We start from the raw sequence: 27284 nt of genomic DNA on the forward strand, positions 1-27284 counted from the left end.
AGAGAAAGGGGGATTGGGTGAATCTAATTGAGTTGAGTGAATGGTTGCCATGTCATTTGTGTTAGCTCTATGTGGCAAGCTTTTCAACCAGTGATGCTTCGATAAGGTTTGATAAGATTTCTCACCTTATTCTCTTTTTTTTAATTTTTTATTTTTAAAAAATATATGTTTATATAATATTTTTAAAATCAAGGCGGATAAACAAAAACCAAATGAAACTTATTGATTTGTTAGGATCTGATTTCAACTTATGTGAAATTATCAGAACTAATTAGACCAGAAACTTATTTTCTTATAGGATCTTAATTATTTAACTTGTACTCCCTCTGTTCCATAATGTTCCTCATGTTTAATAGTATGGTTAGAGTATAAATGTTAACTTGTAGAATATCATTGGTTTCGTTTCAATATAAATTTTCTAAATATCAATTTTTTATAATTTTTACTAATACGGAATTAAAATTATTAACGGTCAAAGTAGTGCATTGGAGACCGCGCATAATGGAAAAGTGAAGAACGTTATGGAACGGAGGGAGTGTGACCTTAAGATCTTATTGGATCTTATTAGATCTTATTGGACCTTGTCAGACCTTAAGACTTGATTAAAGTTTGTTGGATAATTAATAACCGTAAATTAGTAACAAAAAATTATTTTTATCTAACGATATAAGAAGATATGTATGATTTATTTAATATAATGACGTAAATAATAGTCAAATATATAACAATGGTACTAATAATCATAATGTTACATATATTATTTATTACTCCGTAGAATTTATTAGACATTATTGGAACTTACAGTATCTTATTGGATCTTATTGTACTTATAAGACCTTTAAATTATAGGACCGTAGCTTATTAGGCCACGTTCAGCAAAAGTAGCGGTAGCAGGCAACGTTTAACGATTGAGTAGCGGGTAAATGTTGGATTAGCGAGTAACGGTGAATCATGAATGGTAGTGGGTAACGGTTAGCGCGCTGTCAAAGTAGCGGGTAACTAATATAAGTGTTCGGTAAAATTAGCGGTTGGTATTATAAAATAAAATAAAAGCTGAAATATTATTTAAACTTAATACAAATTTGTGAAATGCTACACGCTACCTTAAACACTATTAATTTCAATATTTAATAAAAGCTACACAAACGCTACCTCACCAAACACTTACAAAAATTTTAAGTAGCTCCTTGACTCAGTCAAAATGCTACCCGCTACCTCAAACACTACCGCCGAACACGCCTTTAGACCTGAAACTTTTTTTTTGATGGAGATCTGAAACGTATTTAAATTAGGTGTTATAAGTTAAGTAGAACACATTCTTATAAGTCAAATAAACTCCTGTAAGTCGAATAAGCTCTTACACGTTAAATTAGGTCTTGTACATTTCTATAATTTCACATAAATAACATTTAGATAATTCAGAAAAGTTTAAGTCCTACAAATTGGAGAAATGTACCATAAAACTATAAAAGAGAATTAAGATTATATATATTTTTTAAAAAGCACTTTTGGGTTGAATGTATCTCCACATGACTTTATTTCCTTTCATTCGGGTCATAAACTCTTTGTTTTTGGGCCACAATAACTCAATTGTACTTTTAGGAACGGGTCCAGTCACGGAACAGTTGGATCTTCCTCTGATCACTGTAATCCAAAAATCAATGGAGATACTAGAGATGATGGCCTTAAGAAAAGAATGATCGGATAACGAGTAACAACTCTAACAAGTATCTAACGAGGACCAACATAGAGTTGGTTCAAGTGGTGAACAGCTTGATGCCGTTTAAGGGAGGTCTTTGGGTCGCGATTCGCCCTATGCAGATGCTTTTGTTGGGGAGACTCATCCACCATAAACAAGGTGTGCGACCCGGACGAATCCAGATGTAGTCGGAGCTAAGCTCTTCGGTGAAAATCTAAAGGAAGACTATTTAAAGAATGCTACTTGTATAAACTACTTAAAGAGTGCTATGCGTAAATCTAAACAAGGAAGACTACCACTTCTTCTCCTCCTAATCAGCCAACCACTTCTCCCCCTATTTTAGTGAGGCGGTTTCCGCCCCCATGGGCGCCTTTAAACTCAATTTCGATGGTTCGTACAAGTTTTATTCAGTGGCAGCAGGCGTTATCATCAGAGACACTAAGGGGGACACTGTCTTAGCAAAGTCTTTTAATTTAGGAGATACTCAAGTTTTTATGGCAGAAGCAATGGCTCTTCACAAGGGTGTTCAAGAAGCAATTCGGCTAGGTATTCAGAACCTTCAAATAGAGGGTGACAACCTACTAGTCATCAACGCTCTGAAAGGAACTTGGAAAGTCCCCTGAAGGCTGCAAAACATTATTCAAGATATCAAGACACTCCTTCAAAGAATTCACAATGTTCATATTCAACACGTTTTTAGAGAAGCTAACAGAGCTGCGGATTGGATTGCTAATGTAGGTCACTTTATTGTTGAGCCCATGTGTATTATCCCTAGTTCCATCCCGAGTTTAAATGTCATTGTTACCAGTGATTATTTAGGAGTCACCCTCGTGTGGAGGGGTTACTAAGTTTTTTTCCTTACTTTGTAACAAAAATAAAAATAATACTCCGTATGGACTAGGCTATGTTTGGAAAAACTAGCGGTATCGTTAAATGGTAGCAGGTAATAGTTAGCTATATATAGTGAATAACTAGTATGTGTGTTCGGTAAAAGTAACAATTGAGATTGTAAAATACAATTAAATCTATATACTTCGTACATTGTTTAACACTTTACTACAGAGTATAATTTTATCAAACTTTACCCATTACCTTCAAATACAATTATTTTTAACGTTTGAGAACAGTTAATCAACCGCTACCTCTTCCGCTAACCGCCAACTAATTTTGTAACGTTTGAGAAGAGTAAACCGACCGCAACCTAAACCGCTACATTACCAAACTCTTACAGGTTTTGCAAGTATCTTTTTGAGTAAATTAAAATGTTATCCGCAACCGCCAAACACTCCTTATTTTATATTAAACTACCGCTGGGATTAAAATAAGAATACTGAAAAATTGCCAATAGATAGGATAATTATTCTTTCATAATTTCTTCTCTATGCTATTATGCATAGTGATTTACTAAATTAATAACTCGTACTAACTACTAAGTATACATTTAAACAAGTCACGTATTATATATAAGGAGTGCATAGAATCTAGTTTTGACGAAGCTTTAAGCAAGAGAGCGGTCATCTACCGGAGTCATACTTCTTCCGGTGAGGGAGAAGAAAATAGGGTCTCTTTGGAGAGACTGAGGGAAGCTTCTCCCGAAGTCAAAGCTAAAGAGCGTTTGGGGGAGGAAGCTCGCAAGGAAACCACTGGAATTCTATATGGAAACTTTGAAGGATTTTTAGCGAATAAAGTTTGAAACGGTGAATCAAGTCTGGTATTTATAGGCCATTATTCAAAAAACCGCCCAACTTCCACTTTATTCCAATTCACACGATCAAAGACACATCCGAAGAGTTTCCTGGACACCTGACCCACTGATGCACGGACTCAAATGTTCCTTTTTGAAAAAAAAAAGAGGGAACTTTTGGACTTCTGTTACTTGGCAACCCACCCATTTAATTCTAGAAGGACCGAGTCTGGGGGGCCATGTTGTTTGGGCTCCCAATTGGACATCAATTGGGTCAACAGTCCAAAGCCCAATGGCTTAATACAACAACATCAAACCCTACTTGGCTATTCATCCACCAGCAAGGCCCAAGGCCCAAACAGTAATAAATGACCTATGAACATATTTATTACTCCCTCCGTCCCGGAATACTTGACCTGTTTTCCTTATCGGGCCGTCCCTTAATACTTGACCTGTTTCTAAAAATGGAAATATTCTAACAATATTATATTATTTCTCACTCCACCCCTATTAACCCACCTACCCCCTACTCCATACAAAAAATAATTAAAAATTCAACCCCTACTCTCCCCCAACCCCACCTCTTAACCCACCTCCCACTAACTACATTAAAATAATACCCACTATCAACTACTACCTATTAAATTAAATAAGTCAATTCAAGTCCCTTAAACTCTGTGCCGGTCAAACTGGGTCGAGTATTCCGGGACGGAGGGAGTACACAAATACTATAAATAAGCCGCTATTCATCTACCAGCAAGGCCCAAGGCCCAAACAGTAATAAATGACCTATGAACATATTTATTACACAAATACCGCAAATTTTTGGCTATACCCGGGTACAGCCAAAGCTGGCTGTACCCCCATCCAAAACGATGTCGTTTTGTGTTGTTTAAAATGAACATTAATATACTGGTACAAAAATGAACATTTACTATTTCGGAAATGAACATTTATTTATTTATTTGGAATGAACATTTACTATTTTGGAAATGAACATTTATTTATTTATTTGGAAATAAACTACAAAAATGAACATTTACTATTTCGGAAATGAACATTTATTTATTTATTTGGAATGAATATTTTCTATTTTGGAAATGAATATTTATTTATTTATTTGGAAATAAACAATATAGGCGCTTGTAAAAACATAAAAGACCAATGAAGTGAACAATTTCATTATGAACATTAACCATATATTTATTGTGAACAAACAAATAGACAAGAAAGAACAAATAATTCAACAAAAAAGAACAAACAATATAAAAAAGAACATAAAATTCCAGAAAAAAGAACAAACAATACAACAATTAGGAACAATTTTATGATGAATTTTAAAGCCAACATGAAAGAAAAAACAATACAACAAGAAAGAACAAATAATAAAGCAGATAATTATCATGAACAAACAAATAAACAAGAAAGAACAAATAATTCAACAAAAAAGAACAAACAATATAAAAAAGAACATAAAATTCAAGAAAAAAAAGAACAAACAATATAACAATTATGAACAATTTTATGATGAATTTTAAAGCCAACACGAAAGAACAAACAATACAACAATAAGTTTGATGAATGAATTTAAAAAACAACAAGAAAGAACAAATAGTACAACAAGAAAGAACAAACAATACAAAAAGAAAGAATAAAAGATGAATGAAGAGTTTAATTATGAACATTAACCATATGATTATTATAAACAAACAAATAAACAAGAAAGAACAAACAATATAAAAAAGAACATAAAATTCCAGAAGAAAGAACAAAAAATACAACAATTATGAAAATTTGATGATGAATTTAAAAAACAACAAGAAAGAACAAATAGTACAACAAAAAAGAACAAACAGTACAACAAGAATGAACAAACAGTACAATAAAAAAGAACAAACAGTCGACAAGAATGAACAAACAATATGAGCGCGTCGTTTTTGGGGTACAGCCAGAGCTGGCTGTACCCGGGTACAGCAGTTAGCAATTGCACAAATACTATAAATAAGCCGCTATTCATCCACCAGCAAGGCCCAAGGCCCAAACAGTAATAAATGACCTATGAACATATTTATTACACAAATACTATAAATAAGCCGACAACGCTCACACCTCAAGGTACGTCCAATTTATTGCAGGGATAAGGTTACGTACACCCGACCCCCTCTTACCCTGCTTCTTGCGAGAGCCTCTTTGAAGCAATGGGGTAATGATAACGATGAATGAACTAAATCTGAACCATAGTGATAGTGTGATACCTAGCATTTGCCTGTAAAAATTGGAATCTTCCAAGTTCCAATCTCATAAAGGGGGGGAAGATTTAAGACAGGCATCATGTCCCATGTTTGATGAATCATTATTTGTAATCTCCCGCTAAGGCCAATATTGTCAAAAAACACCCAATTATCCATCCCACCTCCACCTCCACCTTTGATGGATCCTCCTCTGCTTTCGCTGTAAAAAAACAATTCAATTCCTTTTCTTTCATCCCAAACCCTAGATTTCTGCCTCCTTCCCAACACCCCCATTCTTTCTCTCTCTCTCTTCAATCACAAGATCATCATTCTGGAAAAGATAGAGAAACTTATTCAAATTGATCTCAAATGTTATCAAATATTCATCAATTCATCACCTTTATCAATTTCCCACCTAATTTTTGGAGATAATTTTCTGGGTTTTCTGTATTTCCATTGATTACCCACGTCAATTTAGCTGATTTTTTTTGTGGGTTTGGTTTTTGATCGATTACCCATTAAAATTCCCCTGATTTTCTTGGTGGGGTTTCAATTTTTTGATCGATTTAACCCAAAAATTTGATCTGGGGTTTTTGGATTTTTGAGGAATAAAATAATCCGATGATTTCAGACCCAGATCTCGTACGCTACGCCTGCGTAGCTCATCACCGTTCATCTGAATCATCATCATCAACAACGATCCTTGCCGAGTTCAACTCAGCTGACTCGACCCTTCAACAACTCGCCCAACAATGTCTGGAATTAGTGCCACCCCATCACAGCATTTTCTCTCACTCTTACCACAATCAAACTTACACCTTTTTGGTGAATGATGAGTTTGTTTATTTTGGGATTTTTGATTCCAAATTGAGAAATTCAGATCAAGTTCGTTTCTTGGGTTGTTTGAAAGGGACTATTGATCAACTAATCAATGGAAAATCAGATTACAAGCTTTCAACTTTTTGCTTCCAAGGTGAGCTTCATCCCATTTTCCACAAATTGATGTCAAAAAGTTATGATTTTGATGCATTACCTGTAGTCCCAAATGGTGTTAATCATAGCAAAAACACCGCGAATTTGGTTCCGAATAAGAACAAGAAGATTTTGTCTGTGTCATTTCTATCTGCTTCCAAAATTGGCAAAGGGTTCAAGAAAAGTAAGTTGTATGAGGAGAGGACAACTAGTAGGATGCCTTTGGTTGAAGATAAGGTTGATTTGTTAAATGAGGGTAATTTTGATGGTGGTGAGGGTAAAAGTAGGGAAATTAATCACCCAAATGGTAATTTTTTGATGGATGGTGGTGTTAGTATTGGTGTTGGAAGACACAAAGCTAAGAAAATATGGAGAAGACATGTTTGGATTGTGTTGGTGTTGGATTTGGCTGTTTGTTTGATTTTGTTTGGGATTTGGTTGTTTGTTTGCCGAGGATTTCAATGCATTGAAGGGTAGTATTACCCATCAAATTCCCGGTATCCTAATTCGGGCTAAACTTGTTCATCTTGGATGATCTTTTGAAATTCAAGGTCAATTTCTTTGATCTTGGATGATCTTTTTGAAATTCAAGGTCAATTTCTTTGATCTTGGATTTTGTGGATTTGATGTTGAAGACTATGAATTAGTAGTGTTATACATTTGATCTCGTTCTCGTACCATCGAGTTTTATTCAGTTTTACATCCAAAGAGTAGGAGTTACTTTTGTGTAATGTGTACACAATCATCAACAAGGGGATACTTTCGTGTTTTTGAGCTGTTTTTCGGTCTTAACTATGGTGTTTTGGGGTTTATCTTTTTCGTAATCCCTTACTTTGTACTCCTGGTTAAGACTGATTGATTATTAGCTTTGGTTGTACATCCCCTTGATTGAATGATCTTGTTTCTATGTAATTCTTTCGAACCGTGTATAGGAAGAAAATCAACAAAAATGTTACTTGTGCAGGCTGTTTTCAATGAATATGATGATTATTGTCTTCAATTGAATCAATGTTTCTAATCTTCTTTTAATTTCTGATTCAATGAATCAATTTCAAGTTTTGGTTTGAGTTTGGTATTTGCATTATTTTGCTTTTGGGGTTGAGCAATCATTTTCTGTTTATGGTCTTGTTTCTATGTAATTCTTTCGAACCATGTATAGGAAGAAAATCAACAAAAATGTTACTTGTGCAGGCTGTTTTTCGATGAATATGATGATTATTGTCTTCAATTGAATCAATGTTTCTAGTCTTCTTTTATTTCTGAATTCTGATTCAATGAATCAATTGCAAGTTTTGGTTTGAGTTTGGTATTTGCATTATTTTGTTTTTAGGGTTGAGCAATCATTTTTTGTTTATGGTCCATGTATCAGCTTCTACCTATCTAGTCTTCCACCAGCAGATTCAAATATTCAATCGTTTGTGATTTTCATTGATTTATGTTAGGTTACACAAACTGTATCATGCATAGAATGGGACAATCTTTTAGAGCATCAACAATGGGGAGGATATATGTCCTCTCTTACACTCTCTCTCCTCTAAATTAGGATCCTCTTTAATGTAGAAATAGAAGAGAGGATAATCCATACGGAGAGGAATGCAATATATCCTCCATATGGAGAGGATATTTGGGTTAGCTAGAGGATATATTAAGCCACGTGTCATTTAATAATTGAGTAGTTTTAAACAATTTTGCATACGGTTATAATTTTAGAACGATAATAAATAAAAAACGGTAACTTATTTGTAAGTAAAAAAAATACCAACGATTATATATATTTTTTCTCTATAAAATGAACCTAATTTTAACCAAATTTCATACATCTCATCTTTTTCATGATGAACTTGAAGCATACATATGTACCTGAAACTGATAGATGAGTTGAGTAGTAGATTTTTACTTTGAATTATTAGTAGTAACTGCAATTTTTATTATTATTGTCACCGTTAGGGTTTATCACTGTCATTGTTTTTCATTTACTGTCACTTTTTTTTAATTACGGTCAGTGTATTGCATTAATTAATGTTAGCTAGTAGTAATGTTTTTATTCTTGTCAATGTTATGGTTTGTTCTTGTCATTGTTAGTTAATTACTGTCATTATATTGTAATATTTTTAATTATTATTAATGTTATATTAACAATTTTGTTATTGTCAAGGTTACAAATCGATTTATTTTATCAATAGTAATGGAAAAATAATTAATTAGGCTAATTTATTTCTTAAACACTTGAAATTATCATTATTCCTAAATTAAATGTTTTAATAAAAAAGATAATATGTGTTGGGGTATGTAAACCAAGAGAGAGAAAAATAGAGAGGATACTCTTTGATGTGTGGAAAATAATAGAAATAGGAAAAGGAAGAGGAATGAGGTAGTGGAAAATGATGTGGAAGAAAGAGAATGTGAGGTGTCAAAAGGAGAAAAGGAGAGAGAGTAGAAGAGAGGATATATGTATCCTCTCCAATAATCCTGCTCTTAGGAACGTACATTTCATGAGATATGACTCGGGCATGTTGCCAAAGATTCAGCTTTTCGGTATAGTACATTCCTGCAACTGATGTTGTACGAGCATGACGTACGGGGTCATGGTACGTTTCACTGAAGTTCGAATCAGGACATGTTGTATAGTAAACCTTCATCTTTCATCACTATGTACCAGAGAAAAAAACGTGGATGCGATCGCGTTCGCGGTAAAGGTGACGTTGTCGCGGAAACTGCTTGTAACGGATGATTAGAACGGATCGCGGCTGACGTGGTGTGAATTTTTTGAAAAAAAATCATATTAGCATGTCAAAGCCTTATTATTACATTTTAAGTCTAAAGAGTATATTTTTTTGTTTTTTTAATTTTTTTTTTTGACTTAAGCTAACTAAACAAAATTACGAAAAATAGAAAAGCAAATTAAATTCCATGAAGCTTCATTTGCAAGAATATGAGCTTGACTCACTTGTTGTCGCTCCAACTTATGAACACTACACCAGGAGAAATCCTTGCCTACGATCTTGATTTCTTCTAAGGTCCACCTAATATGCATTTCCTGAAAATCTTCGTCCATAAGCAATTGAACCAGTTGCTGAGAGTCGGTAAGAACAGTAACATTTTTCATCCTTGCCTGTCGCGCCCATTTCATACCGAATAGGCAAGCCATTGCTTCAACTTGAAAGGCGGTCTCCATAGTTCCTGAAGAAGACCCACCCATTACCATTCCATTTGTCCTTTGCTGATTCTCCCACACCCACCCCATACCTGCATTGCAGTTGCGCTTATGCCAAGACCCATCCAATTGAATCATCGCAGTTGCTCCCTCAATATCGCTATGACCAATTATAGCCCTGAAAAAACTTGGTGGAACATGTCTAAATCGAGCCACATATTTCACACATAGTCTAAAGAGTATTATATCAACACAACCAAATCTATTATAATATGAGTAAGTATTATATTTTGTGAACAAATAATCACTCGAAATATCATGTTTCATAAACTACATAACTCATCACAAAAATATTTTTGACCAATTTGTGTAAAAGAACGATGTAACAGGTGAAAAAACTCTTACGCAGCGAGTCACCGTTACGTAACGGACAACACAGGGTGAAAGACGTGATTTTTATCAAACTGTTACATAACGGGTTTTTATAGAACGACAAACTCAAAACAGATTACAGAACGACCGTTACGTAACGAAACGACAAAGTTTTAATTCTTCCGTACTTGCAATATTGCAGATTGCATTTTGCTTTTCACGGAACAAAAATAATTAAGGATACTGATGACAGTGATGACTGATGAGTCCTTGTTAACTTTAAAATACAAAAGCAATAGGTACCAGAATTTCTTAACATGTGTTTTTTATGTGCCTTTTCGGAACATGGAAAGATAACAAAGCTAAGAAAGTTCAACCTTAATCATGATTATGGATGGTAAATTTAGCCATCCTAAATTTTGCAAATCAAAGGTAATTATTGTTAACAGCACTAAACAAGGAATAAAGAATAAAGAATATTATCGCGTGGCAGCATGAAAAGCCCCTTATACTGATCAACCACCACGACGAAGGCAATATTAAAACAACCAATTCGACATAGCATGTTCTCAAGTCTCAACAGATCCCATCTGAATTTCTTTTAAAAACTAGTATAATTTCAAGACAAAATCAAAGTACAGCTATCAAAGATTCAAAGTACGGCTCATAGTGTGAAATGTCACACAACTCACCTAAAATTACATGCTAATTTACGCCGAAAAATATCAAAATTGGAGCACTAATACTAACTCAAATGTTTGGGAAGACATCACATATAACCATGAACAAAAGAAAACAACCATGATCTACAAATACAACCATAAAAAGATATACTATATCACCTATTGTTGTTACACAACCTGCAACCTCCTAATAAGATTATATAATTGTACTCTTCAAGGATAGAAAGGTAAATGTTCTGATATGTTTAACCACAAGGAGTGAGCTTTGAGTTTCCTGCACCACGAGGATTATCGTCTTTCCAGTCGTCAAATGCTCTGGCTCTGTCCACTGCATCATCATCATCATCTTCTTCTTCATCCTCCTTTGGAGGACCAGGTTTAATAGGATCTCTGTACCATGAGGAAGTCGCTTCCTCAATGTACTTTTTGGTATTCTCCTGCCATTCATTCATCATGTTCATCTCCGTCTCACCAGCTTCTTCTATACTCATGGTCGGTAATCTGAGAAGCAAAAATTATTGCACGTAAATAAATACACCATTGCAACAAGTTAGGGTGCATTGAGCTGATTTCATAAGCTGGACAAATTGTTCCGGTTTATAATTGCTTGCCCAACTTTTTTACTCCCGCAAACCCAATTAAACGGGAAAATTAAACCCCACAAAAGAAGCAACAATAGGAGCGCAACCAAAAAGTTTCTGCAAATTAAAGCTATTTTGATATTCATGGAGTCATGGAGTACCTATGACCAGGTTGAAAAACCTGAGCTGCCATTCTTTCTCTTTCAGTTGTAAGATTTCTGCCCACGAGACTAGCTGGTCCAAATAAGAGAGGCTGGTGTTTGTGTTCATGTCCCTGTGAAACACTTGCTCTCCCTTCAAGGACATCTTTAGCAAAGGTAGCACATGTTATAGGCTGTGCTGGTTTTGTGTATGGAGCTCGGGCTGCAGAATCACGATGCCACGCTTCCACCTTACTTGTCCGTTCATCTAAAACAGACTCAGTAAATTCCTTACCCCCGTCCTGCAAAGATAAGCAGAAGATTAACAATATAGACAATGAAAACAGACATAAAAAACAGAACAATGTGGCTATTGTACGCAAATTCAGTGGCTTCTCCATGGATTATATAAACTACCTATATAATGTATGCACTTTCTGCATGCAAGAACATCACCAGTACATTGACAATAAAAGTTTCTCAATTGCAACCATATCATAACCTAAATGCCTCTCAAAAAGCTCCCACCTAAAGTGGGACAAGGCGGGAAGCAAATCCACGTAGACCTATTTCCAAAATTACAGAGAGGCTGACTAACAACAGAGGTATCAATTCCATGAAATAGTACCTGCATCTGTCTCTCTTTCACAGCAGAGAGCATTTCTTCCTCTTTCTTCAGCATTTCTAGCAAATCCAAGACCTCCATAGAAGTAAAGCAACAAGTGAACAAGACTACCCATAAAATAAAAGAGAAAACACAACACAGGTGTTATTTTGCAATTATATCAAGTCGAATTATGTTCAGATACCTTGCAAATTGCCAAAGAAATGGTGGTAAGCCATGCCTGCAATGACAGAACTTATATTAATAGAAGATACCTTTCAAGATAAACTCAATTCCATTGGCAAACATTAAATGCTCTCACGAACAAAATAAAGGATCTTTTGGGTGTGAAACTTGCAGTACTCCATATTTTGCTCAAGTCAACACATCGATTTGCATATAAGATATCTAGATTAAATTAAAGGTGCATATAATACATATTAAAAAAAAATTAAAAAATCTAACAATGTAATAACTTTGATTGATAATAATGAACACGGATGCAGCTGTGACAAGGAAGGAGAGGTTGGAATAGGGATGGTGGGACATCGTAGGAGATTTCATGATGTGTGCAAGGGGAGTCATAAGCGAGCACCTGCGCTGTTAGCGAAGCTGAAGCGGAGGCAATACTCTTTGAACTGAAGTACACATTCGATGCCAGACTGCGGAGTATGAAGGTTGAAACTGACTGCCTAGGACTAATGGAGCTGCTGGTGGGCACGAGGAAGGAAGGACTGTACTCCAAACTTTTGTTGCTGATATTCATGTTTTAGCTTGCAATTTTCTGTTCTGTAGCTTTGGTTTTATTAGTAGAACTTGCAATATGGTCGCACATTCTATGACCAAACTCTCTCTCTCTCTTTCTCTTCAAGAAGTGAGGGTTTGGATGGAGGAATGTCTTTTGGAGATTATTCCCCTTGTCCTTGCGGACAAGTCGGTTCCTTTTGAAGTTTAATGAAGCAAGCATTTCCCGCCAAAAAAAAGATTGACGATAACCAAAGTTCAATCTAGAAAAGTGTAGGTGTCTCATTTGTTGAAATGGAGGGAGTACGGCATATCAAAACAATAACGCCCCAAAGGACTTTCAACCCCACATTCCCACAATAGGAAGACTTTTATTGAAGAAGCAAGGCCCAAGCTTTCCTAGCCTCTTAGGATCTCCAACAACATGCCTTTGAAACGGCCTTACTAGTTACCAGAATACCAGCCATGCAATATGCCCTTCCTTAAATATTCAACCCCCCAAAAAAAAGAAAATATAAGGAAGAACGAGAGGAAATAATCAGCTGGATTAAATGCATGGATAGTATATCCTTGACATGACAGACCAATTGCCTAGTAACTTCAGAAATTAGCCTCAGAGACATTATTATCAAAATACTCAGCACAACAGACAAGCGTAGAGATGCTACAGAACCTAACCTCATGTATCCAGCCATAAATCCTTCATTGTACAATTCAGAGATAAGTATTCATAGATTTAATCATCTGAACCCACACACAATCTCTAACCCCTCTCACACCCCCCCCCCCCCTCCCCCTCTTAGCCACAGGAACTTAAGATGATGAGTCTTTTGGTAGTGCAGAGAGCAGAATATAGAATGAATGAAGAAAAACTAACCTCTCTCTCTTCCTCTCCATCATCATCCAACACATCTTCCTCTCCTGCCTCAACTGGTGTAGATAATGCAGCAGCTCTTGTTGAACGTCCACGCCGTTCCCTACGCTCTTTGATCTCTAGTAGCTTTGACTCTGCAGCCTTTTGTCGTTTGAACCGAGCAATCTAGAAGGATCACATAAAGGAAAACATCAATCACAAAATTCACAAAGCATCGGAAATGGATTTTGTGCAGAAACCATGGATCAAAATGTCAAGGGTAATAATAGTCAAAGCAAATATTCTAAATGGTACCACTAAGACCAACCTTTCTGGCCCTTTTATCAGCAAAGGTATTAGAGCCACCTTGCCCAGAAGATTCCAACTCTTCTTCAGGTACGAGCTCCATGGCTTCACAAAATGAAACAAATTCCTAAAAGGAGAACAATTAAATTAAGACTATGGTGAATAAATCATGACTTTGAACAGATAAAGTTTAAAAACAATGAGACTACTTTAGGGGAACAAATATATTTTATAGGTTATTAGTTTTTACTGAAGAATAACTTCAAATTAAGGTTTCTAATGGGAAAAAGAGTAATCATGTGTATTAAAATGTATGACCCATTTTGGTACTCGATCCATTATTGCATGAACAATGATATACTCCCATTTGAAGAAAAAAAAGGAAAGGAAAATATACTTAAGTTGCAACATAACCCCTTCTTCACCCGTTTTTGGTTAATTATAACCTTTTAAAGTACCCATAAACACAAAATAAACAACCTTCTTTTGAAATAACCGAATTGGAACATATCTAATTTCAATTCAAAACGTAGTATTAAGCAAGTAATTTACTTCTCATAGTGGGGGGAAAAAAGTTACCTTCAGCTTTGCTTGTGAAGCTTTGAGTAACGGTACCCTATCTTCCTGTGAAACTTTTTCGGTCAGCTCTCCTAAGTAGTATGGAACCTGTAAAAGTCGAATGACTTAGACATGTCAATTATCAACTAGTCAACAACTACAGGAGAAAGCAGTAACTCAGTTGTTTATCCACATTTATGATTCTCCGGTCTCTGGAACAAGTTCAACAGAAAACATGTGCCTCGAAGCAATTCAGTGGGTCAGTAGCAACACACACCAATGCAGAATACACAAGAAAAAACAAACAGGTAAAACAGCAACCAAATTTCACTTATCCGAATAATATATCCAGATTCCAGATATGTTAACAAGTTGATTACTCGTTGCATAAAGTATTCACTATGGTTTACTGTTTGCTTATTGTAGCACAGAAGTTCTATTCTTACAGAGAAGCAGAATTTTAAACATACCAAATACCAGAACTGAATTACTCGACCCAAACCCTAACAAACATGACCTGATTTAGATCCAACACAAAACTCAATATGACTAATTGATTTATCAGAATCAACTAGTGGGAAATAAATCTGAACATGACCTCGGCCGAAGATAAACCAGGCTGAACTACAACCTAGCTTAGTTACTCATCACCCGGAACTGAAACCCACCCAGATGCCCAGTTTCGTCACCTGTGAGTCTCCGACTATATGTCTATATGATCTTCCATCAAAAACAGAGATACGAAGTATATCAGACCTGTGTATATAATACTTACAAGTTACAACAACGGTAATCAGTAGACATAATGCAAATAACACTTGTAAAATGACCATCTTAGAGGACCAATTTACCTCTACCTACTTACTGATGACCACTTCAATAGGAAAAACTAATGTACATACAGATACGCACCAATAGTACCACTCTATCAACTCTACAATGTATGCCATCAACTCCAGATAACACATTTCAATTGAGTAATAGTATTGAATAGCGTAGAGTAAATGTTACAGACTTCCTATTCTAAGAAACATGGCAACAAATGTAAAGTGGCTGAAACAAAGTAGTGTGATCTACATGGAGCTGACGAGGAGTACGACCAATAAGAGATTCCTTCAAAAACTCGTATATCGCCACCACAGGAATACAGTACTAATGTACTACTACAAAAAGATTAAAACAGGACAAAAAAAAGAATGTCACTTTAATCATTAACTAACTAGCACCATCCTTCAACAAACAACTGACTTCTAACGCAATCACTCAATCTGCCTAGCAATTAACTGATAATTTTAGAAACCGTGCATTTCGATCACTCATCCAGAAATTCCTTGGCGAATCTACATTGTGTAGAGGGTAGGCAAGAGATACTTTGTAATACTACACAGCTTTATTGTGATGCAATTTGTATGTTGGCATAACATGTGGATCATGGACAAATGTTTAGGATACCATCAAATGAGCACAATTAACTTCGAAGTTCTAGATGTACCACTACACTTATCCTACAAACTTTGTAACCAGGCTCACCATTACAATAAAAACACGAGCGAAAAAGGAATGCCACTTCCACTAACTAGACCTAATATGTAAAAATCATCTTCTAATTCAAGATTTCAATATGCACATTACATAATCAACCTCAAATTAACGATATGTTAAAATTTTCGGAACTATTGCATACAAAGTAATACTAATTCATCCTACACCTGGTCTTTTAAGGACACAGAACCACACAACATTAAAAGTTCTCTATAAGATTTTTGATCCAATTTCTAAATTTGGTAAAACTAGTACTCAAACTGATAACAATGTAAATATAAACCGAATCATTGTATAAATATCTAAACTTTACCCCTCCTACATCAAATGAGCTAGCTAAATCACCAAAATCAAACAGCAAGATGAAATGCCAAACTAATTAATTAAAAAATTAAGTGAGAATTACCATAATATACTTTAGATTAGCAGTGCTAATATCCTCTTTAGTTTCATTAGTCGAAAACAGCCCCAATCTGCTAATCATTTCCTCGCACTTCTCCAACATTTCACACCCCTTTCGTATACTCTCCTGCAAATTAACCCTAACATCAATCAAATGTCTCAATTAACAACATAACTAGGGTTTTCCATAAAAATGGCAGCGATTTTCGAATCAAACATACCTGATCAATGGATGAATCAGAGGCCAATTGGTGAATCTTACGAGCTTGATCAAAGAGAGAAGGTAACGTCATCTCTGAAATCTTCGAATCCCCCATTTTCCAATTCAGGAGAGAGAAAGCGCGCGAAGATTAGGCCGAGATTAAACAAATTAGGTTTTTTTCCCGGTGATTTGGTTAGGTAATTGGGGATGAAGTTCTGGAGAAAAGGAACTGGAATTTTGAAGTACGGAGTAGCAAAATGGTGGAAAGGGCTAGAATCGTGTACATCATGCCGTATGATAAGAATATGTTCTCTATTGATAATTCATTGTGGGCCTGGATGATGAGGTTTTGGTCTAGTCCAAACTCCAAACTCCAAATACGAGATACCATATGGTCAAAGAGTCAAAGACTCAAAGTTGAATAATGTACTCCTACAAGGCTACAAGTAAAAGAAATTCTATTCACCGACTTTTACATTTAGAATTAGTGTTTGGTGTCCGGGAAATGTCTCAGGTTACTACTTTAACTATGGTATATATATGGTATGCATTATGTAAAAGTTTAGTGTATATACGCTTCAATGTACCAAGTAACCAAGTTATATATATATTTATGTGCAATAAAGATCTTATATAATGGTTGGCTACGATTGTAAGATATTAACTTTTCATTTGATACAGGGGCGGCACTTGGGGGTGCGAGCGGGGTGACCGCACCCCCCAAAGAAAATAGTACTCCCTCCGTTTCTTTTTGTTGTATCCGTTTCTATTTTAAGCATTTCATATTGTTGTATCCATTTAGAATCTATTCTATTTTTGGACGTACATTTTATCCTAAAATACCCTTACATTTCTATCTAATTATCAAAATACCTAAAGATTCTACCCATATTCCCACCTAATTTTCCCCACCCATAATATTTAATTCTTTTCCCTTCCCCATATACTCACTCTCTCACCTCCTTTATCACCCATCATTACCACTCCTCTCTCTTACCTTATTTCTTTATTATTTTCTCACTCCTTTATTTATTATAATCTCTTACACCCAATCATTTCTCTTACACCCAATTATTACACTTATACCCATACAAACCAATATTCCAATTTTCTTAAAAACCACACCAGATTCCAAATGGATACATCAAAAAGAAATGGAGGGAGTACTTCGTGAAGTACTATTTAAGAAACAATAGTTACAAATGGGTTGTTGTTGGAGCAATGGTAATGAATATGTCCCGCATTGCATAATTCAAGAGTTCGAATACCGCGAAACTTTGTTTTTAATAAAAGTGAGACAACGACAACCGTACACATGGTTTTTCTTTTAACTAAAATCAGAAACTTGATTTTCCACCTATTTCCTTTCCCAAAAGGTCTTGCATGCACTAGGTGTACAATAAATTTATTGTACACCAACATAATTTTTGCCCACTTTTCTCTAACTTTTTCCTAATTTTCTTCGACTTTTATATTATTAAAAAAATATTGATAAATGAACATTTTAAATGGCTAAATGATAAATTATATCCATTATTATTGATTTTGAAGAAATATTTTTTATTAAAATGAAAAATTTTATCACTAAAAAATAGATAACTTTTACGTATATAAAGGTAACTTTTAAGCATTTTTCGTTAACTTTAACTTTGGTGTACAATATTTATCGTACACCCCATGTAAATAAGAATTTGTGTTCCCTTCCACTCGTTTTTCTCTCTCTTCTCTTTTTATTTCTCCTCATTAATCTATCTATATATCTATTATTTTATACTAAAACAGACACCAAGAATGACACATGTCATTTCCTGGTGTAAATTTTTCCCGCAAAAAACCACTTTCCTAAAAAAATATATCTTTTTTATTTTATTTTTATTCTTTATCGTTTTTATAAACTACTCCCTCCATTCCTTTTTGTTGTTCCCATAAGGAATGTTGGGGGGTTTTTAAGAAAACTGGAATCTTGAGTTGTATTGGGATATGAGTAATGATTGGGTGTAAGAATAATGATTGTGTGTAAGAGATTATATATTTAAAATAAAGTAAGGAGAGAGAAAATATTAAATAAATAAGATAAAATGGGGAAATCAAAAAATCAAAAAACAAACAGATTTGATATCAAAAAAATCACCCAGTTTTGAAATCAAAAATCAACAACAAAAAATCTGGGTGAGGATTTCGAGCAAAAAATCAAGAAAAACCCAAATAACAACAAAAATTCGAACAAAAAATCAAGAAAAATCAAACCAGAATATTCGACCAACAATCAAGAATTCAACCAAATCAAGAAAAAGAAATCAACAATCAAGAAATCGACAAACAAACAATCAAGAAAATTCGACCAAAAAACCCAGGATATTCGACAAAATGAACCCAAAAAATCGAGAAAATTCGAGAAAAACAACTAATCTTCATTTCTTAAGCAAGATCCGTACAAAATGAACCCAGAAATTCGAGAAAATTCAACCCAAAAATTCGAGAAAAACAACCCAAAATTAAACCCAGAAAATCGAGAAAATCAACCATAATTAACCCAAAATCAAACCCAGAAAATTGAGAAAATTCAACCCAAAAATTCAACCAAAATTCAACCGAAAATTTCAACAAAATTCACCCAAAATTATACCCAGAAATCGAGCAAAATTATACCCAAAAATTCGACCAAATTCGAGATAATTAAACCCAGAAATTCGACCAAAAAAACAGAAAATTAAACCTTGAAATTCGAGAAAATTATACCCAAAATCAACCACCAAATTTGACCAAATTTAACCCAAAAATTCAGCCAAAATAACAACCAAAATCAACCCAAATTTTCGACAAAAATCACCCAAAAAGTTCGACAAAAAAACGCACAAAAATAAATTAATACTCACTTTATCTCAATGTCACGATTTTGAGGATTTAGAGGTCAAATTCGACCATGAAAACTCTAGATCTAGAGTTTTCATAGTCGAATTTCACCATCTAAAGCCATACTACGTATTCTACAACTTTTTCTGGAAGGTGGTGGCAGTGGCGGAGGTGTGGTGGTGGTGGCGGCGATCTAGAATTTCAGTGTTCTTGAAAGAAATGTGAGAGAAAGATGGAAAATGAAGAACATCTTAGTGTTCTTGAGAGAAATAGAGAGAGAAAAGTGAGAGAGGAAGGAGGAGAGAGAGGGGAAGGAGGAGAGAGGTCCGAATAACATAATGAAAAGAAGAGAGAGATGAAGATAGGGACGGGTAAGTTGGGGGGAGGGAATGAATAAAATAATGAAAGTGGTGAAATTTAGGTTGGAAAAAGGGTAGAATCTTAGGGTTTTTTGGTAAATAGTGGAGAATCTTAGGGTAAATTGGTAAAAAATCTATGGCCAAAAATAGTAAAGATTCAGTAGGGGAACAACAAAAAGAAATGCCAAAAAAGGAAATGGGAACAACAAAAAGGAATGGAGGGAGTACTACGTATTTATGTATGGAAAAAAAATATTAGTTTAATTTTGCTAAATACTTTTTGGTAATATTTTATTCAAATCCGTACATTAATAATGAAAAATATATTAACTCGATATGTCATGTTGGTCAAATTAGCATATTACACATATATAATATGCATATTCTTAAATGAGTATGTTTAAACAAATTTATAATTATGCAGTTGTTTGGGGATATTCGGTTAAATATTTTGTAAAATAAATTATTATAATTCGTGCGTGCACTAGATCTTAATGTTTAATGTTTAAAGTTTAAGTCTTTTTTGTGAAAGTTTTGATTTTAATGTTTAGTTTTACTTTGACTTTGTAATACTTCGTGTTATTCTTGCATCTCGTGCTTATATTACAAAACTTATACTCCGTACTTAGTAGTACTCCGTGTGTTTTTACCCAGCGAGTAGAAAATCCAAAATAACATGTTACGTACAATATGATCATACCAAATTCTATACTTCCTCTGTTCCGGAATACTTGAACCGGTTTGATCGGCACAGAGTTTTATACAAAGTAATTGACGTATTATTTAATTAGATGGTAGTTGATAGTGGAATATTTTTTAATATAGATAGGGATATGTGTCAGCTTTTTAAAGGGGCTAAAGGGGTAGGGGGAATGGTGCATTTGACCACAAAGTAACATGTGAAAGAAGTAGTTGATATAATATTAATAAAATTTTACCATTCATAGAAACGGTGCAAGTAATCCGGGACGGCTTTATAAGGAAAGTGGTGCAAATATTTCGGGACGGAGGGAGTACTTTCTAGTCAAATAGTTACACATGATGAATATATATATTGGACTATTTTTTTTATGTTGACTTGGTACGTATGTATTTAAAACAAAGCACACGCCTTTTCAGCCAACCGATAAGGTCTATTTAATTAAAGAGACACCAGCCCTTACGATTAAGATTATTCCCGTTAATCTAGACCCGAGATTGTTTTAAGAAAATCGGTTAAACGTTGAATTTTTAAATCAAAATTTCCTTTTAATTTTCGAAAAGGGCCCCAATTTTATGAGTTCGCACAGGGCCCCCATTTCCTTTGCAACGCCCCTGATTTGATAGATCCCATGTTTAACGTGACAGTTCTAGTGATTATACATAGAGAGAGAGATATACATGACACGTATACGTTATTAGAAATTTGATTGATACTACCTAATAGAATTGTATTTTTGTAAGAGTTGAGTAAAATTTTATTCCAATACTAACAATATTTTGACGTTTATGTTTATAAGTGCAATTGCAAGCATTAATATTCTTAATGAAATTTGTGTAAAATTCACTCTGTTTTTGCGAGACTTATTGCGAGACTTATAACAAATATATACGATGTATTATATATACTACCTTCCAGCGAAACTGCTAATGGAATCTTAGCTCTGGAACGTCCAACGTCGAAGGAAGATGACTTGCCCTACTGGAGGTTTTCGCTGGATGGAGTTTTCTTGGTTAAGTCTGCCTATGCTATGCTTCTTCTAAAAGGTCACAATGTTGTTTCTTCATTGTCGGTTCCTTCGGATGCTTGGTGGAAGCACTTCTGGGGCCTTTCCATTCTTCCAAAGTTCAAGATTTTCCTCTGAAAATTGTTGCAGAATGCATGGTCTTCCGTTGGGCTCTAATCTCAAGTTGCGGGGTATGGGGGTAGACCCTACTTGTTCTCTGTGTCATATGGAGTTAGAAACTCCTTCTCATTTATTTAGGGATTGTTCGTTGATCTCTTCTATCCGGGGGAGTTCCTGCTTTGCTTCGTTTTGTCCTTCGATGCCTGCAGGGTCCTTTGTCAGTTGGTGTGCTTGCTTTGTCAGGACTTTGTCCTCTTCCACCGCTTCCACTCGTCTGTTAGACCACTTCGTCTCACTTTTGTGGTCTATTTGGATTGTCCGGAATGATATGCGGTTCCGTAATTCTCCTTGGGATCCTGGTGCTATTTCTTTTATTTCCCAGGATTGGCTTGACCGTTGTTCGGTTGTTCGTCTTCTTCAAGGTTCTTGTCTGCCTCATTCCTTGTTGTCGGCGCATGTCAACTCCTCTCCTGTTGCTACTTGTGAAGGTTCCTTGCCTGTTCTTCCTCCTCCTTCTGTTATTGATGTCTGTCTTATCTTTGATGGTGCTTGGCTTCATTCGTCCAATCAAGCTGGGATTGGGTGGATTCTTCGGGATCCTGTGTCTCTTGCTACTATGGGTGGTGGAGCTCAGGCTTGTGTTCTTGGGTCAGCTATTCAGGCTGAGTTGACTTCCTGTTCGTTTGCTGTTCAAATGTCCACACGCCGGGGTTTTTCTAGGATTATGTTGTACTCAGATTCTGCGATTTTGGTTCGTCTTCTTTCGTCTACTTGCCTACCTCCGGTTTCGGTCATGTGGTTGGTCAAGACGCTTTGTCATCACCTGTCTGGGTTAGCTTGTTTCTCTCTCTTGAAGGTTCATCGCTCTATGATCCAACCAACGCATGATTTGGTTGGTTTCTCTCGTAGACGCTTTCTCCTTCATCATCGGTTTTAAGGGGTGGTTTTAGTTTCTTTTGTTTTTTATCTTTCTTATTTGTTTGTCCTTTTTTCAATAAAAATAAAAATATATACTACCGTTTTTGTCCAAATATAAATATTGACTCAAACTCCTAGAGTTGACTTTAGATATGCATTTCAAGAGCTATTACATTATTACATAAGGGAGACGGAGTTATTACATTCAAATAACTATTCTATCCGTCTCTAAAAAAAATTCCGAATATTTTCAGTTTGTTTCGAACAAACTAAATGTTTTCGTTTTGGTTCTATTTTAATAAAGTGAAAAAATATGATACTAAGACATTCTTTTAGGGACAGAGGGGGTAACTGACATCCTAGTTGAATAATCTAGTAATCTATTGTAGTGACATACAAGTAAGTTTAAGTTGTTTCATTAACTTTCCTGAAAATAGGTGAAAATATACATTATCCAATAAAATTACGGAGTAATAATAAGATTAAGAATATCACGAATCACAGTTACTCCTCTCTCTCTCCTTTTTCTCTCTTCTCTCTCATCTTTTAGGGTTTCAGTTTTCTTTGCCGTTTAGGCCGGAAATAGTCTAATTTCTTCGAAAATTAGACTATTTCCGACCCTTTTTCTTGTTTTTTCATCTTTTTTCTTTATGGGTTGTTTTCCGTTGATTTGTTCCCAATTTATTCTTGGGTTGTTCCCAATTTATTTGGGTTTTTCCTAGACTTTTCTAGGTTCTTGATTCTCATCCATGGATGAGAATTTTTTAGGGTTTCAATAATTGGGAAGGAGATTTAGATTCATACAGGTTTAGGGTTTATCATCAACTCGTCGATCAGAACAATTCGTGCGCAAATTGCGAAGGGTTCTACTTGGAAAGATGCGAAAACATCGAAAATCATAGCTCGCGTTAAGCTAGAAGCGGTGGAGTACGAGATGTGCTTTAGGATGCAGAATAGTAATTGTTTTGATTGTAACAGTTATGTATTTTCTTTGAATCTGTGGTATGCAGATCTATTTTATCATTGTAGATGCCGTATGGCTGATTATTAATGAAATTGTTCTTTCCCGTCAAAAAAATAAAAAAAAAATATCACGACTCACGAGTCACTACTTTTGGTTTAATTAAAACACACCGCTATTCACAACAAGTAGACCAAACACAATAATCCCATGTTTTTGTTAAAATGTTAATCTAGAAAAATCTAAATCTAGATTGTACTACATAAAAATCTTGTATAAAAATCTTGTAGTAAAGTGTGTGGAAAAATCTAGGTAAAATTATCTAGAATTGATTTTACCTAAGAAATATCTAGTGTTTAGAAAAATCTAGAGGTAGAAAATTCTAGAGAATGAAGATTATGTACAACTATAAATAGAGCTTTGTTGTATGGTGATGAATATGCAATGAAAAAAAAATAACATTTTATCTTAAGCTCACTCTTGCTCTCTATATCAAAACATAACCACCAAATACCCACCAAGTCTTCCGCACCCAAAATTTCTAACAGTTTTCAGAATGATTAAACATAAGTACTCCGTAATGCATATCAAAACAAATATAAACGCATGAAAATGTTAATGAATGTATACAGACTTTTATATAAGGCGTTCTTACATAAAAGGCAACATTGGTGTAGTATAAGTTAAGTAATAGAACCAATTAGTTAAACGTTTAAACAATTAGTTAAGCACTAGAACCAATTAGTTAAGCAATGTAACTAATTAGTTAAGGACTATAACCAATTAGTTAAGCAATCAAAGTGGTCTTTTTGGTAAAGCAGTCTTACACAAAAGTTGCCAATGAACGTAACAAGATAATAATAACAGTAATTAACAGAACTATGTGGTAAATTCGTCCCAAAAACTACACCATAACCTTCGAAAAACATTCGCTTCTCAATAAAAATGTTCGATTTTCACATATGCAATAACTAATACGAAGTACAACACCTCAAATCAATGGAGGTTACCTCTAATGATGGCTCAATCAACATAGCCGTAATACTTTGTTTATGTATCCCTTATTTTCCCAAACTTTCCTTCTCATTTTCACGGAGAATATCCCGTGACACGATATTTGTAATCCCAAAATTAAACCTATCTAGTCCGTCGTCATAATCACTATTAGTTGTTGGCTTCTCTATCACCAGTTTCGCGTCCGGACCTTTGTGTGCCCTTATTATTGTCATGAACTCATCGGGTGGTAAAGCCGCCGCCGCGAGTGGTGGTGTTGTAACAACTCTAAGTCTAACCCGTAATTTTGTATCATTGTTATTAAAAAAGTGAAATATGAATGAGAAATCTTTAAATTATCCCTGGTTTGTAATTTGACCAAATCCAAAATTTGAATATGAAAAAATATGAATGGAGAGAAAGAGGCATAATGGGGTTGGGGAGTTGAAGGGGAGACAGACGCAGATCAAAGTGATTTTGTGCGAGGATGTTTAATTAAGAATAAATCCTTATTAAATTAAGTAATTAATAATTATTTAGTAATACATAGCAGTACATATCAATTCTGATACATAGCGGTACATGAAGTTTGCTATAGACTCATTCCGTTTTGGTTCTATTTTAATAAAGTAAAAAAAATGATGCGGGACAATCTTTTAGGGACGAAGGGAGTAACATACATCTCTACGGCTCCGCCCACACTCTGATTAAATAATCTAGTAATCTATTATAGTGATATACAAGTTTTAATATTTCATTAACCTCCCTAACAATAGGTGAAAATATACATTATCGAATAAAATATACATTATCCAATAAAATTACGGAGTAATAAGATTAAGATATCAGGACTCACGAGTCACACTACGTCTAGTTTAATTAAAACACACCAATTTGCTATGCCTTCAACTTGCTTATTGCGCTAATTAATCACCTGCAATTCTACAAACAATCAATAATTCCCCGCAAGTAGACCAAAACCAATAATTCCATGTTTTCAGAATAATGAAATATAAGTACTCCGTAATCCAGACCAAAACAAATATAAACACATGAAAAGGTTAATAAATGTAATAAGATAATAATAATAGTAATTAACATAACTACGTGGTAAAATATTTAATTCGTCCCAAAAACTATACCATAACCTTGAAAAACATTCGCTTCTCAACAAAAATGTACGATTTTCACGTATACAATAACTAATACTACCTCTGTTTCATTAACTTATTTACGCTTTGAAAAGAGTGCCTAAGAATCAAAACTTTGATTATAAATTCTCACTATTGTATCTATAAAAAATTATGATGAGCTATCTTGTTAGATTAGTCTCAAAATGTATTTATAACTATCAAATTTTTATAATTTGTTGTCATACAAAATTGAATACATTAACGGTAAAACATTAATTTGAAACAGAGGTAGTACGAAGTACATCTTCAATCCGACAAACAAGGCCAATTCTGAAGCGAAACTGGAACCGGCTTCGGAACCAGAACCAGAGCAAACCCAAGCTTATCCCCTACTCCATCCTCTCCAACATATCTAAAAGACCAAATTTGGAATTTTTGCTCTACTTCTATCTTATTCCTCTCCTCCACTTTCCTCCAAATATTTGCGAGAACATAACCCACTTTCCAACACCTCAAAATCAATGGAGGTTACCTCTAATGATGACTCAATCAATATAGTCGTAATACTTTGTTTATGTATCCCTTCTTTTCCCAAACTTTCCTTCTCATTTTCACGGAGAATATCCCGTGACACGATATTTGTAACCCAAAATTAAACCTATCTAATCCGTCGTCATAATCACTATTAGTTATTGGCTTCTCTATCACCAGTTTCACGTCCGTATCTTTGTGTGCTCTTATTATTTTCATGAACTCATCGGGTGGTAAAACCGCCGCCGCGGGTGGTGGTGTTGTAACAACCCTAAGTCTAACCCGAAATTTTGTATCATGTTAATCTAGAAAAATCTAAATCTAGAATGTACTACATAAAAATCTTGTATAAAAATATTGTAGTAAAGTGTGTGGAAAAATCTAGGTAAAATTATCTAGATTTGAATTTACCTAAGAAATATCTAGTGTTTAGAAAAATCTAGAGGTAGAAAATTCTAGAGAATGAAGATTATGTACAACTATAAATAGAGCTTTGTTGTAAGGTGATGAATGTGCAATGAAAAAAAATAACATTTTATCTTAAACTCACTCTTGCTCTCCATATCAATACATAACCACCAAATACCCACCAAGTCTTCCGCACCCAAAATTTCTAACAGTTTTCAGAATGATTAAACATAAGTACTCCGTAATGCAGATCAAAACAAATATAAACACATGAAAATGTTAATGAATGTATACAGACTTTTATATAAGACGTTCTTACATAAAAGACAACCTTGGTGTAGTATAAGTTAAGTAATAGAACCAATTAGTTAAACGTTTAAACAATTAGTTAAGCACTAGAACCAATTAGTTAAGCAATGTAACTAATTAGTTAAGGACTATAACCAATTAGTTAAGCAATCAAAGTGGTCTTTTTGGTAAAGCGGTCTTACACAAAAGTTGCCAATGAACGTAACAAGATAATAATAACAGTAATTAACAGAATTACGTGGTAAATTCGTCCCAAAAACTACACC

At 34.7% G+C, this 27284-nt stretch overlaps 2 protein-coding genes across 2 annotated transcripts; one reads left to right on the forward strand and one right to left on the reverse strand.

Annotated features, from left to right (window-relative positions):
- Positions 1–5639: 5639 nt before the first annotated feature.
- Positions 5640–7586, forward strand: LOC110783122 (phytolongin Phyl2.2). The gene has a single exon (XM_021987425.2). The coding sequence runs from the start codon at positions 6236–6238 to the stop codon at positions 7061–7063; it is 828 nt and encodes a 275-aa protein (XP_021843117.1). The 5' UTR covers positions 5640–6235; the 3' UTR covers positions 7064–7586.
- A 3092-nt stretch (positions 7587–10678) lies between these two features.
- LOC110783123 (PP2A regulatory subunit TAP46) lies at positions 10679–16992 on the reverse strand. Its single transcript, XM_021987426.2, has 9 exons — positions 16747–16992; positions 16530–16652; positions 14603–14689; positions 14046–14150; positions 13742–13903; positions 12326–12361; positions 12145–12216; positions 11538–11818; positions 10679–11296 (listed from the first exon to the last, which is right to left on the reverse strand). The coding sequence occupies exons 1-9, from the start codon at positions 16840–16842 to the stop codon at positions 11041–11043; spliced, it is 1218 nt and encodes a 405-aa protein (XP_021843118.1). The 5' UTR covers positions 16843–16992; the 3' UTR covers positions 10679–11040.
- Positions 16993–27284: the final 10292 nt, after the last annotated feature.

This window comes from Spinacia oleracea, chromosome 3 (genome assembly GCF_020520425.1).
Source record: "Spinacia oleracea cultivar Varoflay chromosome 3, BTI_SOV_V1, whole genome shotgun sequence".
Taxonomy (NCBI): domain Eukaryota; kingdom Viridiplantae; phylum Streptophyta; class Magnoliopsida; order Caryophyllales; family Amaranthaceae; genus Spinacia; species Spinacia oleracea.

Coding starts and splice junctions, on each gene's coding strand:
- LOC110783122 (XM_021987425.2), top strand. CDS start 6,236: ATGATTTCAGACCCAGATCTCGTACGCTACGCCTGCGTAGCTCATCAC.
- LOC110783123 (XM_021987426.2), bottom strand. CDS start 16,842: ATGGGGGATTCGAAGATTTCAGAGATGACGTTACCTTCTCTCTTTGAT. Junction 12,217..12,325: donor TTTCTTTGGCAATTTGCAAG/GTATCTGAACAT, acceptor ACTTCTATGGAG/GTCTTGGATTTGCTAGAAAT. Junction 11,297..11,537: donor GTTTTTCAACCTGGTCATAG/GTACTCCATGAC, acceptor TTTGCTTCTCAG/ATTACCGACCATGAGTATAG.